Here is a 16305-nt window from a genome sequence, read left to right on the forward strand (position 1 = left end):
AAGGATCATTGTTCTGATGTACGCAGTGCTTAAGCCAATTGATTTTAAATGTGTTATTCACACGAATAAAATCTAAAGCGTTATATCCTCCTTTTGAGTAAGCTTGGGTGATTGTTTTGCGACGTACATATTCTGTTTTGTTTTTCCAAATGAACTTGAATAGGAGTGAATTAATGGCCGCACATGTCTTTGGATCAACATATAAAGATAATGCTGGATATACTAAACTTGAAAGTCCCTCTGCTTTAGACAATAAAACTCTGCCATATATAGAAAGATCTCTTTGCAACCAACAATTAAAAATAGTCTTAGCTGTTTTTATCTTCTGAGCAAAGTTCAGATAAATTCTCTCAATAAAGGACCTGCTAATCACAATACCAAGATACCTCACTGATTGCCTTACAGCTAGGCCACCAATAGAGGTCTTATCCGACAGGTGTACAGTCATTATTTCGCTCTTACTATGATTAATAAAAAGCCCAGAAGCCCCAGGAAAAATCTTTAAAGCATCCAGAATCACAGGTACCTGTAGTTCATTCTTCAGAAAAAGACATGTGTCATCAGCCAGTTGGCTTGTGATAAGAAAATGTTCCCCAACGACAATACCTTCAACATTTGTACAGTGTACAGTATACAGGTTAAGGAGCTCAGCTGCTAGCAAAAATAAGAATGGTGATATAGGGCAACCTTGTCTAATTCCTCTATTAATATCAAATCGGGGTGAAGTACCTTTGGACAAGGAGACCCTACTATTAATGTTTCTGTAAAGAGTTTGAATTATATTTTGTTCTTTGTTCTATATTAAGTTCTTTCCAAACACAAAACAAGAAAGAGCCTCCTGGATGAAGTGGTGTTCCAACAGAATCAAAGGCTTTGTAAAAGTCTAGAAAAAGTATAATTGCGTCATCATCAAAATAGTCACAATAATTTAAAATATCCAATACAAGGCGTATATTGTTGGAAATGTGTCTTCCCTTCATAAAACCACTCTGAGTAACAGAGATTATTTCATTCAGACAAGGCTTAAGTACGCTGGCCCTGAAGTGCAAATCACACCCCCTAATATGAGTACCTCCCCCAAATGAAAACACTCCCCCCCAATACGAGTCAACTCCCCCCAAATCGGATGACTTGTTCACCTCCCCCCAATACAAAAACACGCTCCACCAAATGGAAAACGACATTACATTAACTCAAAAACACATTGTTTTTGAGTCCCCCAAAAAGTGTTTTCATTTGGGGGGGGGGATGTACTCATATTAGGGGGTGTGATTTGCACTTCAGGGCCACCGTACTTAAGTCTGTTAGCATAGACTGAGGCCAGCAATTTGAAGTCCGAATTTAGTAAGGTCCTTCACCACTAGTGTAACAGAGCAAGCTGCCGTAGCTGGAAAATCAAACTGTTCCCGAACTCCGTGGGGAGGAGGGTCACAACATCATGGCCACTAATAAAACTCAGCAAAACTTGTTCTTGCTCCGGCTTTAGTTTATAGATATTCGGCAGTGTTGCCACAACGGGCCGAATGGCTTAGCTCGCATCTTTCTCCGTCGCCATTACGGAACTACAACACAAACTAGCGTAAGACGTCAACGTCATTGTTCTCGGTCCGTGTATCATTCCATTTAATCTGGCAAACCAAAAACAAAATAACGAATCAATATTTAGTTTTTCTGTTTTTCTGTATGAACCAAATATGAAAACTGACGTTTGTTGCATTGCTTTCAGCTCGAAACGGGAATTATAATAAACAAGGAAACCAAAACGAAATAATGGGTCGAATTTACGTTGATTTTATTTTTCCTTATTTGTTTTCCCATTTCCCACGGTGCCAGCAAATCTGTTTTGCGCATGCGCAGTGGAACAGGTAACACGCCTACAAATAGGCCGTAAGGTGAACCCTGTTATCGTTTCACCCCCCCCCCTCCACTTTCTCCCTCACTTTCTTTTTTCCATACTTGTCTCTGTTTCTGCATCTGCTATTTGATGTTGCAAAAGAACAATAATCAGTTAACTATAATCAATATTGACTATCGATTCAACAAACGAATTTCCATATAATAACCCTGTTAACAGACTGACTCTTGTGTACAGTTTTAGTGCTGCACCTGTCATAGTCTCTCCACTGGACCCTGTCACCACAGCAGCCTCCATCTCTTTCCCTGTGTCACCTGTGCCTCCTTTAATACACAGAACAAAAAATCCAGACAATTACATTTGAGCCACATAGCACATTTATTATTTGAAGCCAAAAAACATGTTGTGCATATTTAGATGAGTGCCTTTTTCTCTTGGCCATTTATTTTACTTCATTTAAAATGTATAGCCTATATATTGGCTAACAGTAATACCAAATGTATAATGTTTTTAGAAAAATTAAAACAATATGGTTTGGAATGATATTTGAATTTTCTAAATGTCGAAATTACAGCAGCTTACTGGCGCCTCTGGTACAGCCGCATCTTCGGGCTGCAAACTCTCCGTCTTTTGACGGCGTAAACATGTATTCTATACTTCTACATTGTGCAGCATTTGCTTGCTGTGTCCATAGTTTTTCTCCTTTTCTTTTCCTTTCCATTTCTTTGCTAAAGAAACTCCAATGTTGGCTAAAATCAGAGAATGTCTGATAAAGAGAGAACTCCCACTCTCGGGAAACTTCCGGGTTCTGAACTGGTTGCAGTTCCACTCAAGTTCCATATGAGGGCGCTAACGGTTGAGTGCAGAATGAATGGAGGTCTATGGAGCTATACCCCTCAAAATCCACTTTTCTCAGGATATAATTTGTTGTCTAGTAATTTGAATTCTGAAATCGAAAGGGGAGGCAAAAAAAATACACACCGCGGGGTGTTGGATTTTTTAAAGTCGCCTTTCTGTTCTCAAAAAACCTTTGAAAATGGCATTGACGTCGTACACAAGTACAACCAGAGCTACTGCTTGACGCCAAGCTCTGGTTACTTCCACTTTTCTCTCGAGGCATCGACAACACAGCTGACAGGTTAGGCTCTCCCTGTCAATACACATGCTAGAAATAGTTTTGGCTTGCTAATGTCGTTGCTAATGTTGCTAATGCTCTGACATTCTGGTTCTGCTTCGGATGCCATCAAGCGGGATCTCTGGTCGTAGTCAGTCCTTCACTAACCAATCAGCATTCGTTAGCAGAATGCTAGCGTGTTATGGGCCACAACGACTTACCACGTAAGAAATCGAAAGGATATAAGTACTCGTTCATTCAACTTTTGACTTGTAATCTATGTTGAACATGCAAAAACTACAATCACATCTGAGATTTATCAACAACAATCAGGCGAAAGAGACAAATTTAGCCGTTTAGCTCCATAGACTCCCATTCATTTTGCACTCGACCACGATCACTCCCAGTGTAACTCTGGTAGAACTGCAACAAAATTCGGTACAATGGGGCTTAATAGGGAGTGGGCAGGCTCTCCTTAAACAGGCTCTGGATGTACCATGCTGTAGAGCTGCTCCTAGTTTAGATAAAGAGTGAAGTTAATGCCTGCCTCGTGTTGCTTTCTTCTTGCAATATAACAAAAGGCCCAAGAACCGGGACCACATTATTCCTCAATATGCCTCCTATTCTTAAATGTTTACACTGCAAAAAATAATAATAATTGCAATACAGTTGGGCTTCTATGTTTTGTTGCAAAAATAGGAATTATAGCTAGCAACTTCATCAAAACGTACTTGAAAAATCGAGCAGGTTCATTTATATGGAAAGGGGGATGAAGTCGCAATGGAAGTTAAAATAGCGCGGTAGATAGTAGCCAGGGCAACCAGCCAGTTCGCGTGCTGTCGTTGTCCAGGTCTCGTTCCATTATGAACGACATCTTCTATCTTTCCTCGGTTATTGCTTAAGTCCTTTCTTAGTTATAAATAGGAAGATCGGTTGAATACGGGTGGTAAAGGATACGTAAAAGCACGGATCAGTGGTTAAGCTTTAATAGGTTATGATATTATTCTAATGAATGTTCTAGCCTAGCCTACCTCTTAAAAAAGAACACGGCAAGTTATATTATGAACTCGTGTAGCCTATTTATCGCTTAAAAAAAGAACAAAATATTAAATTAACACGAAAACATTTCACCATTGTGTTGCTCCATTGAAATGAATTGGGTAATTAAAATGTTCCGAGGTCACGAAATATTCTCTACATTGAAATGCACTGGTTGAAAAAACGTGGCATAGTCACGAAAAAATTGATAATTTTGTGAACGTGTCACAAAATATTACATTATTTTTCGTGACTAGGATCACTATTTGAAACGGGCGACAAATTCCACAGACATGGTACCCTCTGTAGTTAGATCATTTTTATCTAACATAATTATTTGTGCTGGCATTGGTATTTACTGGAAATAGTCTGTTTTAAAATTCAAATAAAGGACAACAACAGTCATTTGTCAAGGGCAATATAAAAGCCGAAGCAAACATTTGAGGTGTTATTCAGACCATAGATATATATGAAGGCTTATAGGACTATTATCTATGGTTCAGACTGCCATCTGTGTGTGTACAGTGGAATCGGAACTTTTATGACGAATTACTTGAGGAGCTGTCGATTTGAACAGAGGGGACTACACGCGTCTCTATAGAAACGGGCAGGAAGTAACTGCGGGCAATTTCTGGTAAGGAATTTTCCTTAGAGTCGGTGGCTGATTTTAAACATTTGTGAAACCCATGTCTTTCCTTAGTTATTCAATAAATGCTACTAATTACTATGCACGTAATGTTGTTGTTAACAAGCCAATGTTGCTCGATTCATTTACCCTCAAGCCAATCACAGACATAGCTGTGATTTGTTGTGAATGCGCTCACTCCTTAGTTTACGACGTTGGCGAACTTAATTTCCTGACAGTTTGTCTTACTTTTGTCAACTCAAGTAAATAGATCTGAAATAGGCCTCACGTTATTTTCATATATTCATTAAGAGTGATGTATGAAAATGAAGCCAATGATCCCACAGCACGCTGGAATAGCATGTAGCGCGCCTGGGAAAGCATCGTGCCTGCAGTGCTTGTAACTAATCGGTACCTCTTGTTACTCCAGCAATGTCCCGCACAGTGATTCCGTCCCTGAATGTGGGTGCCTCGACTCCAGAGGCGTTATCCTTACTACAGCAGCGCCTTTTGGTGGCCGAGGAGCAGGCCGAGGCTCTCATCAAAGACATGAACAGTTTAGGGGTCTCCAGAGAGCGGCTGCTGGAGCCGGTGGACGTCCAGCGTCCTGTTAGCCCCCTCAAGATGAGGCAAATACTCGGGGGAGCAGAGGGGGGCGAAGGGACTCTGTGGCGCCAGTGCAACTTGTTGGTGAGCAGAGTGTGTCGTGTGGAGAGTCTGCTGCAAACCCTCAAGCTCACCACCTTCCGCCTGGAGACAGAGCGAGAGATGGACCCCTCGCACTCGGGTAAACTCTACTGACAGAAACTGTCATTAGAAAAGTAAACAGACTGGACTTGCATGTGTAGGCATCTGTCATTTAAAGCTCAATTATTTGTCTATCTGTACTATATGTGTGTGTCCAGCCCGCCTGAAGGAGCAGCTGGCAGTACTGCAGCAGGAGAGTGAGGAGGAGCAGAGGACCTCCATGAGGGAGGTGATGAAACTGAGGGACCAGCTCTGTCAGGCCTGTGTGGACAGAGATGAGGCCCAGCAGGAGGTCCACAGGCTGGCTGAGGCCCTGGAGCAGGCCACCACTACTAAGGTAGCTTACAACTCAAACCACAGTACATATCTATATTTAGTTACTACTACAAAACAATAACTATTGAACAAAAGACTTGCTGCTTGAGGATGTGCTGGGGAATGCTAATGGCCATCCTATTTTTGCTACACAATTATAACTTCCTGATTTAATTACATCCCTTGTTTGTGTTGACATAGATGGATGTGGCTTTGGCTGCTGAGGAGTTGAAGGTGATTAAAGTCCAGATGAGCGAGAAACTGACAGAGGTGATTCAGCCATTTTAAGACCAAAACCGACTAGTGTTTCATTTCCCAGCCATAATCACCAAATGTTGTCCTTCATGGCGGTTGCCTGTCTCAGATGGAGGATCAGGTGACCCAGGAGTCTGCTCGCTCTTTCAAGGCTTTCAAATCCCAGAGTGAGCTCCTTCAGAGGGTGGAGGAGATGGAGAGAGTGGTGGAGAAGGAGAGAAGACAGGTATTTATGAATCCAAATATGCTGGGCAGATGCAACACTAAAGAAAGAGAAAAACTGAAACGTGAACTAAAACTACAACTCATTGTTCTGGTCCCCCACCACCCCAGGCTCAGATGGTACAGGAACACTGCAAAGCCCTTGGTTCTGACGCACAGTCTGTCAGAGAAAGACTACAGGAAGAGGAGGAGAGAGGGCGGAGACTGCAAGAGGAGTGTCAGCAGCTCAAAGATCAGACCGGTCAGGACGTAGAACTGTATTGTGTGGGATAACGTTTTTGATTGTTTCCTAATTTTCTTGCTCACGTTTGTCTTAATATCTTAATGTCCTAGTTTTCTATTCACAGAGGTGAAAGATTGCTTGGTGTTTGAATTGACTAATGAACTAAAAGTAAGTTCCTCAGGTAGTAAACATGAAGTGAAAGCCAACAATCCACATAGTGTGTGTGTGTGTGTGTGTGTGTGAATGCATAATTGGAGGTTTATATGTGTGTGTGTGTGTGTGTGTGTGTGTGTGTGTGTGTGTGTGTGTGTGTGTGTGTGTGTGTGTGTAGAGTGCACGGCTGGCCCTGCAGAAGCAGCAGCAGGAGAACAGCTGGCTGTTGAAGGACGGTGTGGAGCTGAGAGCAGTTGCAGACAAACTACAGGTCAGCACCGCACCCTGTTCTACTGTACAACACTGGCGTTACAGCACCTGGTATAAACACGGTTTCATGTTTGTGGAAAGTATAGCGCTAGTGCTGTCTCGCTTGTCCTCTCTCTGGCACCCTCTCTCGGTCCTGGTACCATACACAGGGTCTGAATGACCAGTTGGAGAACCAGTGCTCTGAACTGAGTGCTGCCCAACGTTCTGTCACAGTGGCGAACGCCAGGCTACAGACTGAACACCAAGCGAGCATCAAGGTACCGGCTCTGCACGCACAACCACATGCTCAGACACACAATCATGGTCACGCTAATTGCCTGTGTCTCTATTTCAGGCGGAGAGAGGTCGCGTGGTCCAGCAGATACAAGAGCAAGACCTGATACTGGAGGCAGCCAGACGCAACATCCAAGGGGAACTGAAGAGGGCTCTGTCGGAGAAAGTTCAACTGCAGTCGGAGCTGTAGGTGCTTGTTGACGTGATAGCTTGATATGATCCTGTTCAAGCACTTTATTTATCCAAATACCTGTGCTAAAACGCATCAACCAATAGGAACAATTGATCCCCATAGGGAGACTCTGAAAGATGAACACACCCTGCTTGTTCAGAGTTCCACGGTTACCCAGGAGACAGCTGTCACTCAGAGGCAACTGCTGGAGCGTACCATTGAGAGGTTACGGGGGGAGCTGAAGACCGCCCAAAAAGACAGAGATGTCATGAGACAAAACAGGGACTCTGCTAAAACCGAGGTACCGATGTCAGTTGATAATATCTCCTGAAACTCAAAACGTTGGTCCTGTGTAGCACATGGGGTTTATTTTGGTGTCTCTTATTACATTTTTGTCTCTCAGATATGTGTAGTGGTCTCTAAGCTTGAGGGAGAGAGGAGCTCACTGGAGCATCAACTCACTGAGACTAAGGTACTGACAGTGCAACATCAAATCTGAATTTAGTGTCAGCTCATAGCTGTGTGATAGGGCATTTAGAATTCACGATTCATTAGCTAAAAGGACCATCTCTTCAATAATGCCTTCTGACCAATGGTGTTCTGGCTTTTCTATGATTGACAGCAAGAGGCGGAGACTCTGAGCTCCACCTTGCAGAGACTGGAAGGAGAGAACAGGAGGCTCATGGGAAAGTTGGCAGCAATGGAGCACCAACAGGTGAGAATCAGAATCAGATGGGATTTTATTTGCCATGAATGTTTGCACAAACAAAGAATTTACTTTGGCAGGGAGGTGCATACATTAAACATATAGGAATGTTGAAACTTAAATATGTGGACTAATTATACAAAAGGAGCAAAGTCTAGCTAATACTAAGGGGGATTTAGCTAATACTAAGGGGAATAAAAAATAAAATATAAATATATAAAAACTATAAAATAAAATATAAGTCACGTCAAGCCTGTGCTCTGTGAATTTCAAAGGGGGAATGGTGAATACAGTTACAAATTTAGCTTTGCTTTGTTTCAATTGAAAATAAACTGAAGTTCATATGGTCTGTTTCTCATCGCTCTGATGTTTCACTCTGCTGCGGGGGTGTCCTTTAGGGGTGCCCTTTAGAGGTGCCCTTTGCAGTGATTTCCTAGAGTTTCTACAGTTGTGCTAGTGCTGAATATAATACCTTAAGTTGTGCTATTGGCAACTTACTTTCTTCACTGCTCATATAATTTTGCCACAGCCTGTTGTGTATATATGTAATATTAATTTCTTCTCCTCATTTTCTCCTTCCCTTTTTTGTCTTCTCTGTTCTGTTACCCAGCATGCACAGCAGCAGGTGGAACAAATGCTGGATGAGCTTACTGACAACAAGAGCAAGCTGGCTTATGAGAAAGGAAAACTACAGGTAAAGAGATCCCATATGGCCCTATAACACACTGCCACGCTGCCACACCACTGGTTGTTCATCCATATTTGTAGTCCATTCAACAATGCTGCTCTCTTCTGTTGGCTTTTGTCCCACTAGAAGAGAGTGGATCATCTTGAGGAGGAGCTACAAGCTCTGAAGGATGCCCGGGTAGAAACTGTGCAACAAAACGCGGCCAGCACTTGTCTGGAGAACAAGTACACGCAGGTACACACACGCGCGCACACACACTTTCTGAATACAAGCTTGCCTACCAACGGACATCTGTTGTACTCTCTCCTGCGTAGGCTGGTGCTGAACTGAGTACATGGAAGACATCTTGCCATAAGCTGGAGAAGCAACTCCAACATGTATACCTTCGTAGTAACCTCTCTAGTAAACATGTCTAATGCAACAACGTGCCATGTGTTATTCATTAATCCGACCCTTTTATCCAAAGTGACATACATAGACGTGCAGATATATAGCACAGCAGATATTCAAGGATAGTGCATCGTGCTAACAGTATTTCAGTGGTCCGAGTCAAGGAACGGTCTGTATTTGACCAGGCCCAGTGCAACAATACCAGTACAGCCATTCCATCTGTATGACATTATTAGTACAGTAGCTGTCCTAACACACTCATATCTCTATCTCTCTCTCCCCCCCCCCCCCCCTTATGTAATCCTTCTCCAACAACCCTCCACCCCCAGACCAGGGAGGAGGTGCAGGCCCAGCGGGGGGCGGTGGCGGTGGCCTTGGCGGAGAGGGAGCGCGCCGTGTCGGCGCTCCAGAGCTCGAGGGAACAGCTTTCCCGTCTGCAGGAGCAGCACAGGGACAAGGTCAGAGGTCAACAAGAGGGGGGTCACCTCAATGCAACGTCTTGGGATAGGCAAAAGCACACGCACGAGAGTTGTCGCTGCACAACCGTTGACCTCGGTATGGGGTCCCGCGGTGGCGGCCGTGTCACGCACGCCTGTTCTGTCCACTCACAACTCAAGGGAGACAGTTATATGGGGTTATTGTTCGGAGACCAGTCCGTCGTTGTTCCTTATGGTGTGTGTGTGTGCTGTGTTCCCGCGCTCCAGCAGGGTGAGCTGGGGGGTGCCTCCCGGGGTGGGGGCACGTTGTCCCAGACCCTGGAGGGGGTCATGGCCTCCCACGCCAGACTCCAGCTCAGCACAGAGAGCCTGCAGCAGGAGCTGGGGGGGCAGGAGCAGGAGCTGGCCGCGCTCAGGAGAGACAAGTAGGTATCTTTGTGTGTGTGTGTGTGTGTGTGTACGGGTATCTGTTCTTAAGTCTATGTGTGTCTGTGTGTGTGTGTGTGTGTGTACGGGTATCTGTTCTTAAGTCTATGTGTGTATGTGTGTGTGTGTTAGTGAGTAAGTGAGTGAGTATGTGTGTTGATTTGTGAATATGTATGTTTGATGCGTGTACTCCAGACTGCAGGGTCAGAGAGAGGTCGAGAGACTACAGACCGAGGTGAAGAATCTGCAAGTCATCCTGCAAACCACTCGATCAAAGAGAAACAAAGTGATGCCCTACTGCACAACCTAACCTAGCCATCACCTTCCTCCTGATTAAAAAACACACATACAGACAACCTTGTGTTGACTTGCCCAGTATTGACTGATGTGATAACCATGACGACTGACAAGGAAACGCTGTTCCAATTTATCTAGCTGGGACCCCTGAGAGAAACCTTAGACATGGCCAGGCTGGACAACAAAAAACTAGCTCTGAGTTTGGAGCAAGCCGTGTTGGCCAACACTACCCTGCAGGGGAAGCTTGACATGGCTAGAGACCATCACCAGAATACCGTCTTACAGAGGTAAAGACTGGCTCTAATGATGGAAATGCTATATGTGTGTTTAGAATAGCTTTGTTTGAGTAAGACAAGTGTGTGTGCGTGTGGTGTCTCAGAGAGGCGGAGCTACACGAGGCCAGGGCACAGATTGGTCAACTTTCTGAGCATTTGGAGCACATGAGTAAAGAGAAGGACTCTCTGAGGAAGGTGTCTAAAACAGAGATCTCCGAGGTATGTACACACACATACATACACACACACCCTCACATACACCCTCTTCTACCACTCTCTTGCTTAATCTCTTCCTTGGTACCCATCAGTTAAAAAAGGCTCTGGAAGACTCTTCTGCCAAGTCAGGTGACCTTTCCCGAGCCAATCGGGAGCTTCGGGGGAAGGTGTCTGAGCTGGAGAAGATGGTGTCCAATCAGAGAGACCGTATTAAAGATCAGAAGACCCAGCTAAAGCAACACCTGGAGAGCAGAGCTGTGCTGATTAACTCCCACAAACTAAAGGTAGTTCACACTTTTTTATGAAGCATCTGACACACCGGCCCAGTACAGCATTACAGGAAGTGACTTTGGCACCGTACCTTGATAATATCTCTTCCTAATGCGTATCCTTGCCTGATTCCTGCTCTTGTTTCTTCCTTCCTTCATGGACAGAACATGGAAGTGGAGCTGAAGAACGTGGAAGCTCTTAAGGAAGAGTATGAGAGGAAAAACCTTGAGCAGGTAGGACACACACAGACACACACAGATACCATAAACATTCAGGCACTCTCTCACGCACATTTAAAACACACACACACAGACACACTTTATGAGCACTGTGTGCTGGTGTGCAGGGCCAGCAGATCCAGCAGTTCCGCAGTGAGACCACTTTCCTCCAGAGGGAGCTGCAGCGCCTGTCATTCAGCCAGGAGGGGGAGCTAGAGTCAGCGAGGGAGATGAGACTGGCGATGCAGGACAAGTGTCAGGTAAACTAGAAGACCTGAATGAAAGGTTACGGTTCACCGAGCCACGTTAACAAAGATAACACGCAAAACTCTCCCAGTCTTCGGGGGTAGGAGACAAGGAAAGGTCAGAAGGAGGAATGACAGCAATGAAGGAAACACGGGTGTTAGAGCCAGTTCAATGATTTGTCTTTCATGTAAATTAAGATTAATTGCCTGTTATTTTCTGTACTTACAGGTTATTTACAGGTACTTATAATTACAGGTTAATTATTACAGGTTTAAGGTGTAATTGTATGTATTTCTTTGCTATGTATAAGGTGTATACACTTTTACTTATTTAATTTATGTTTGTCCTATTAAATGTTTGGTATGCTTGCGGCACGCCTCTGCAGTTTTGCCTGGCCACGCCTGCTCCATGAAAGTTCCAGAAAGTTCGACCAGGCTGCGAGGTTAATTGAGGCAAGCTGCATGGAACAAGAAATGGTTATTTTACCCTTGAGAACGCACATAAAAAGGTTGTTTTTGAAAGGCTTTATAAACTGAAGTTGTATTAAGGTATTTATGAAAATACACTTCAGTGATGTAAAGACTTTTCTTCAAGTTTTTGCCATTTTTGTTTCTTGGGCAATAACACATGCACGTTTTTTAAGGACTTCTGGCCAAGTGTTTGTCACGCGTACAATCCCATTCTGTTGCACCGTACATAGGATCAAGGAATGTGAATTTGGACTTTGCTGCTATAACGGGTGTGGTTCAGCATCTTAATTAAAGCAATGTGTGTATCTGCAGATGTTGGAGGAGGAGATCCGGAAGCTGCAGGAGGCCAAGGATGAGGCCGAGCAGAAGCTGTGGGACGTGAGTCTGGAGTCCCAGCAGGTACGAGGCGACCTCCGCTCTGTCACCCTCCTTCATTTGAAGGCCTGTTCCAATTCTGCCACTTTTATTCGTCCTTCGTTTTCCACTCAATGTACACTTTTGGTGGGTCTCGAGCGATCGTGGGCAGTGTGGCGTTGCCTGACCCACCCAAGTTCAGACCTAAACATTCATATCCCTTCTGTAGATCTCTGAGAACTTGGAGGAGGCTCACCACTGGTTTCGCTCTAACTTCGACGTTCCGAGGACCAGGACTCCGGGGGGGGGAACCACAGCAGAGCAGGCTGCGTTCCCCAGGCAGCGCTAAAGACGGCGAGCACACCCCCTCTTCCAGACACCGCAGGAAGGTACTCGTGCTCTGACCACACTTCTAAAAGATTCCACACTCATCCCAGTCCAGCTTCCATACAGACATGGCTTGGTTCTTCAACCATAAAGTAGATTTATTTTGTAAACACAGTGAATTAAATGGGGTTAAAAACAACTAATGAATAATGCCACTGAGAACTATATGCTGCAGTTGACACAGCAAGTGGCAATATTGTGTTAAATATGTGGAGAAGATAAAACTGGTCATTATCTTATATTTAAGTGCTTTCAGATTCCCAGGCAGCCTTTGCTGATTGCACGACCCCCACGTTTTTTCTTTCAGAACCCGAACATTTTCTCAGTTGCGAAAAACCAGGCCTTTCACAAGTGTAATCGAATGTGTCCGACTCATTTCTGAGCGTAAGAGAGAAACATTGACAGAATGTATAATGTGGAGTGTTGAGTTGAGGGAACTGATAGCCAGCATTCTGGGCCAAGCCAGTACAACCTGAGAAACACTGCTAATATAGGAACATATCATGACTATTGAGCAACCTAGTCTATATTAGTACTAGTAAAGTACATAAGTACTTTTATGTTCATTGGGTACATTACTGTAGTATGTGCATCACTACCAGAAAGCCTGTGGTTTTCCCCCCCAAATTGGATCCCCTAAATCCTTGTAAAAAAAAATGGCGAGGGCTGTGCAAGGGCTGTGTGTGAGGCAGGATTAGTCTGAGCAGAGGCACATGGCTGTGGTGTTTTTCTAACCATGTTTGCCCAGTGGCAGTAGTCGTTAGGGTATTGCAGTGTTTTGCCACGGTCGCTAAATTGATAACCGCCTATTTGGTTGCTGTCCTCATTGCAGCCGGCGAGCGACAGTGTGGAACCAGACTGGCAGAGATGGACCTCCACCATGCACCGCTGGGAGACCAAGAGAGAGCTGGCACGCATCGCCAAAGGATACAAACCTGGACAGAGCAGCACAATGACACACACACACTGACACACTCACACATATGCTTGCACTTTCAAGCATAAACACTCACACATAAAGGACATCATCTCCACAGTAATTGCTTTTTTATTTGAGTTTGAATTGAACATTGACACCCATAAATGTTATATCAGCCATATGTATGATATAGCCATATATATCAGCTGTATAGTTGAGAAGTGTTTGTAAACTGTTTAACTTGGGGGGGGGGGGGGGGGGGGGGGGGGGTTCATCATATCAACTGTACTATCATTACCAACTTCTTCTGATATGTCTGTACAAATGTTGTTTTTTGTATGAGTAGTATTTTAAAAATAAAAAATATTTTCAATAGAACTGTGTGTAATTGTATTCTGGTTTCACCAGTACCGTTTTGTATGTACAGTACACATTGTGATTGTGGTATTATGTGCATGTGTTTGAACATGAAATTTCAAATCATACAGATTATTGTACTCAAGTCTTCTACAATCACTCCATGTTTGGCTGGTGAGGGGCGGTCTGAGTTCATCAAGCAGGGAGGAGTCACTGCAGTTCTCAACAGGGGTTGTTAAAGTTCTGTATGCCATGTTTCCATTCCTGAGACCATTTTACAAGTTTGGCATTTTCTGAAGAAGGTTGACACATCTAAGAAGGTCATATGAACAGAGAGAACAAGCTGGTGAGGCTATGTAATTTATTTGTTAACCAGTGTTGACAGTACGGTGAAATACCATGTATAGAAACTATATGTAGCCACATTGGCATGATGAAGTCAAGACAAGGGAAAATATACAAATGCAAAACCATCCTTCACCTTAATGCCATTGATTGCCCAATGTGAAAGTAATGTGGTCACAATACCAGATGAATGTAAAAAAATATATATATATATTGCATTACACTCTCTACTACACCATTCCTGGTAGTGATGAGAGCATGTTCTTACGCAAACAAGACATCTGTGGTTGTTTACATAGAAAGTTACCATCATTCTGCCAAGCCGACTGAATTGTTCTTTTTGATGGCTCATTTATGGACAGACAAATGCTGTGAGACTCACATTTCACCAACACAGATAAAGGAGCATTTGCGTTCTGGGTAGCTTTTAGCCTCTTTAGGCACATGTCATCTGCAACAGTCTATATGAGAAATTGTCATTTAAATCAACCGACAATTTATTCAAAGGAAGCATACCACTCATGTACAAACCCCATTGGTTCACAGAACTAAGGGTCTCAGGAGGTAGGTCATTCTCAAACCCCATTGGTCACAGACCTCAAGATGCCTGAGGAGTTGGATCTTTCTTCGGACACGCACGCACAGATTGACTTAAACTGCCCTTTATACCTGAAAGAAATGTGGATGTGTGGCGGATGGACACTTTGCTGCAGCACGGATGATGGAAGAGTGAGTTTAAGAGGTTTGGATGGCTGCGGTGTGGAAAATAGCACAGCCACACCAAGACGGTGTCTCATATTGAATCAGTGTGAGAGGTGGGAACTTCAAAATGGCAATCTCTGCCAATGAGTTGAGAGATGAGCGAATCAATCCCTTTATGTTAGTGGGTCTTTGGCTCAGGCTCCAGACGGTCATCAGGGTCTCAGATATCTTCAGAGGGATTCTTAGTTCTTAGTACAGTAGTTCTTACTGTAGACCTCTCACTCTGTGTGCCAGGATGATGGACATCTATAAAAAGAGAACATTGAGGCTGAAAGCCCAAGAGCTTGCTAAAACACTAACTACTTAAACTAGCATTCAATACCTTGTATGCAGACATTTGACATCTATGACCACAGCATATGGCCCTGGCCCCTGTAGGCCCCCGTGTAGAACCGCCCCTGGCTGGTCAACAAAGGACACAAAAATTGTTTGGGTTGAGGACATGTTCTGGTTCTTCTGGCAGGGCCAGCATCAACCTGAAGGGTCAGGGGTACTGGGGAAGCTCTGGCTAGGAGATTGGGTTGTTTGACAAATACTCCTCCTCACCCCCTGTGAGGTTGTTCAATCACAGGGTCGAATGATTCTCTCCTCAATACATTTCTGATGCCCTGTGAAGAGTCATTTTTAGGTGTGGTCCCTTATCAGGAGTAGCCAGCTGTGGGCACTTGGGCTTTGATTGATCTTACTTACCTAATTGACCTAATCCCTAAAAGTCTACTTGTCTGTGATGTGGTGGCAGATTGCAGGATTTTTGATCTGAGATGTAGAATGCTTTTTCTTCTACTATTGTAAAAGCGGACCTCTTAATCACAAGAGAAACATATAAACTGATGTGCCAGTAACATTGCCAGATGCAATATTTTCTGTATATTCATTTACCAAAGGATTGTTTATTACTCTCTCTCTCTTTCTGATACATATCTCAAATAAATGTGGTCTTTAATTCCAAGTGTCTGTCATCTCACACCCAAAAATATTTCTACAGTCAGAGTAACTGGATTTACTGGAATTAGGCAATGTTGCAGGCACAGTCTCTGTGAATGAGCCTTTTGGGAAATGTGAGGTGAACAATACTGAAAATGAAAGTGAGTGTATTTCAACAGACCGACTATTGTTTGTACCACTCCCAACTGTCAAATATGTGCCAAAGATCATTGTCAGCACAACATTCTCAAAAACACAGAGTTAAAGATTCTAACTGCTGGTTACGCTGAGCGTTTAGCATCCAACCCAAAATATAAACCTCTACTGCAGTCCAGTCATTGTTTCTACTGTCTCTG

General features: G+C 43.8%; 1 protein-coding gene across 7 annotated transcripts; it reads left to right on the forward strand.

Moving 5' to 3' along the window:
- Positions 1–4567: 4567 nt before the first annotated feature.
- Positions 4568–13538, forward strand: ccdc150 (coiled-coil domain containing 150). 7 transcript variants are annotated; one of them, XM_047036605.1, is made up of 26 exons: positions 4568–4641; positions 5063–5419; positions 5538–5716; positions 5896–5964; positions 6059–6175; positions 6283–6412; positions 6519–6562; positions 6726–6818; positions 6967–7074; positions 7152–7276; positions 7386–7563; positions 7666–7734; positions 7885–7977; positions 8579–8662; positions 8783–8890; positions 9376–9504; positions 9751–9908; positions 10105–10195; positions 10345–10493; positions 10586–10700; positions 10790–10981; positions 11132–11200; positions 11314–11445; positions 12214–12300; positions 12485–12644; positions 13475–13538. In XM_047036605.1, exons 2-25 carry the CDS (start codon positions 5065–5067, stop codon positions 12602–12604), a joined length of 2994 nt encoding a protein of 997 aa, XP_046892561.1. In that variant the 5' UTR covers positions 4568–4641; positions 5063–5064; the 3' UTR covers positions 12605–12644; positions 13475–13538. The 7 variants fall into 7 exon arrangements, 5 of the variants coding, with proteins under 5 accessions (XP_046892561.1, XP_046892564.1, XP_046892562.1 ...); XM_047036608.1 differs by having other exon boundaries at positions 10105–10144; XM_047036606.1 differs by having other exon boundaries at positions 9754–9908.
- The last annotated feature ends 2767 nt before the right edge of the window (positions 13539–16305 follow it).

This window comes from Hypomesus transpacificus, chromosome 15 (genome assembly GCF_021917145.1).
Source record: "Hypomesus transpacificus isolate Combined female chromosome 15, fHypTra1, whole genome shotgun sequence".
Lineage (NCBI taxonomy): Eukaryota > Metazoa > Chordata > Actinopteri > Osmeriformes > Osmeridae > Hypomesus > Hypomesus transpacificus.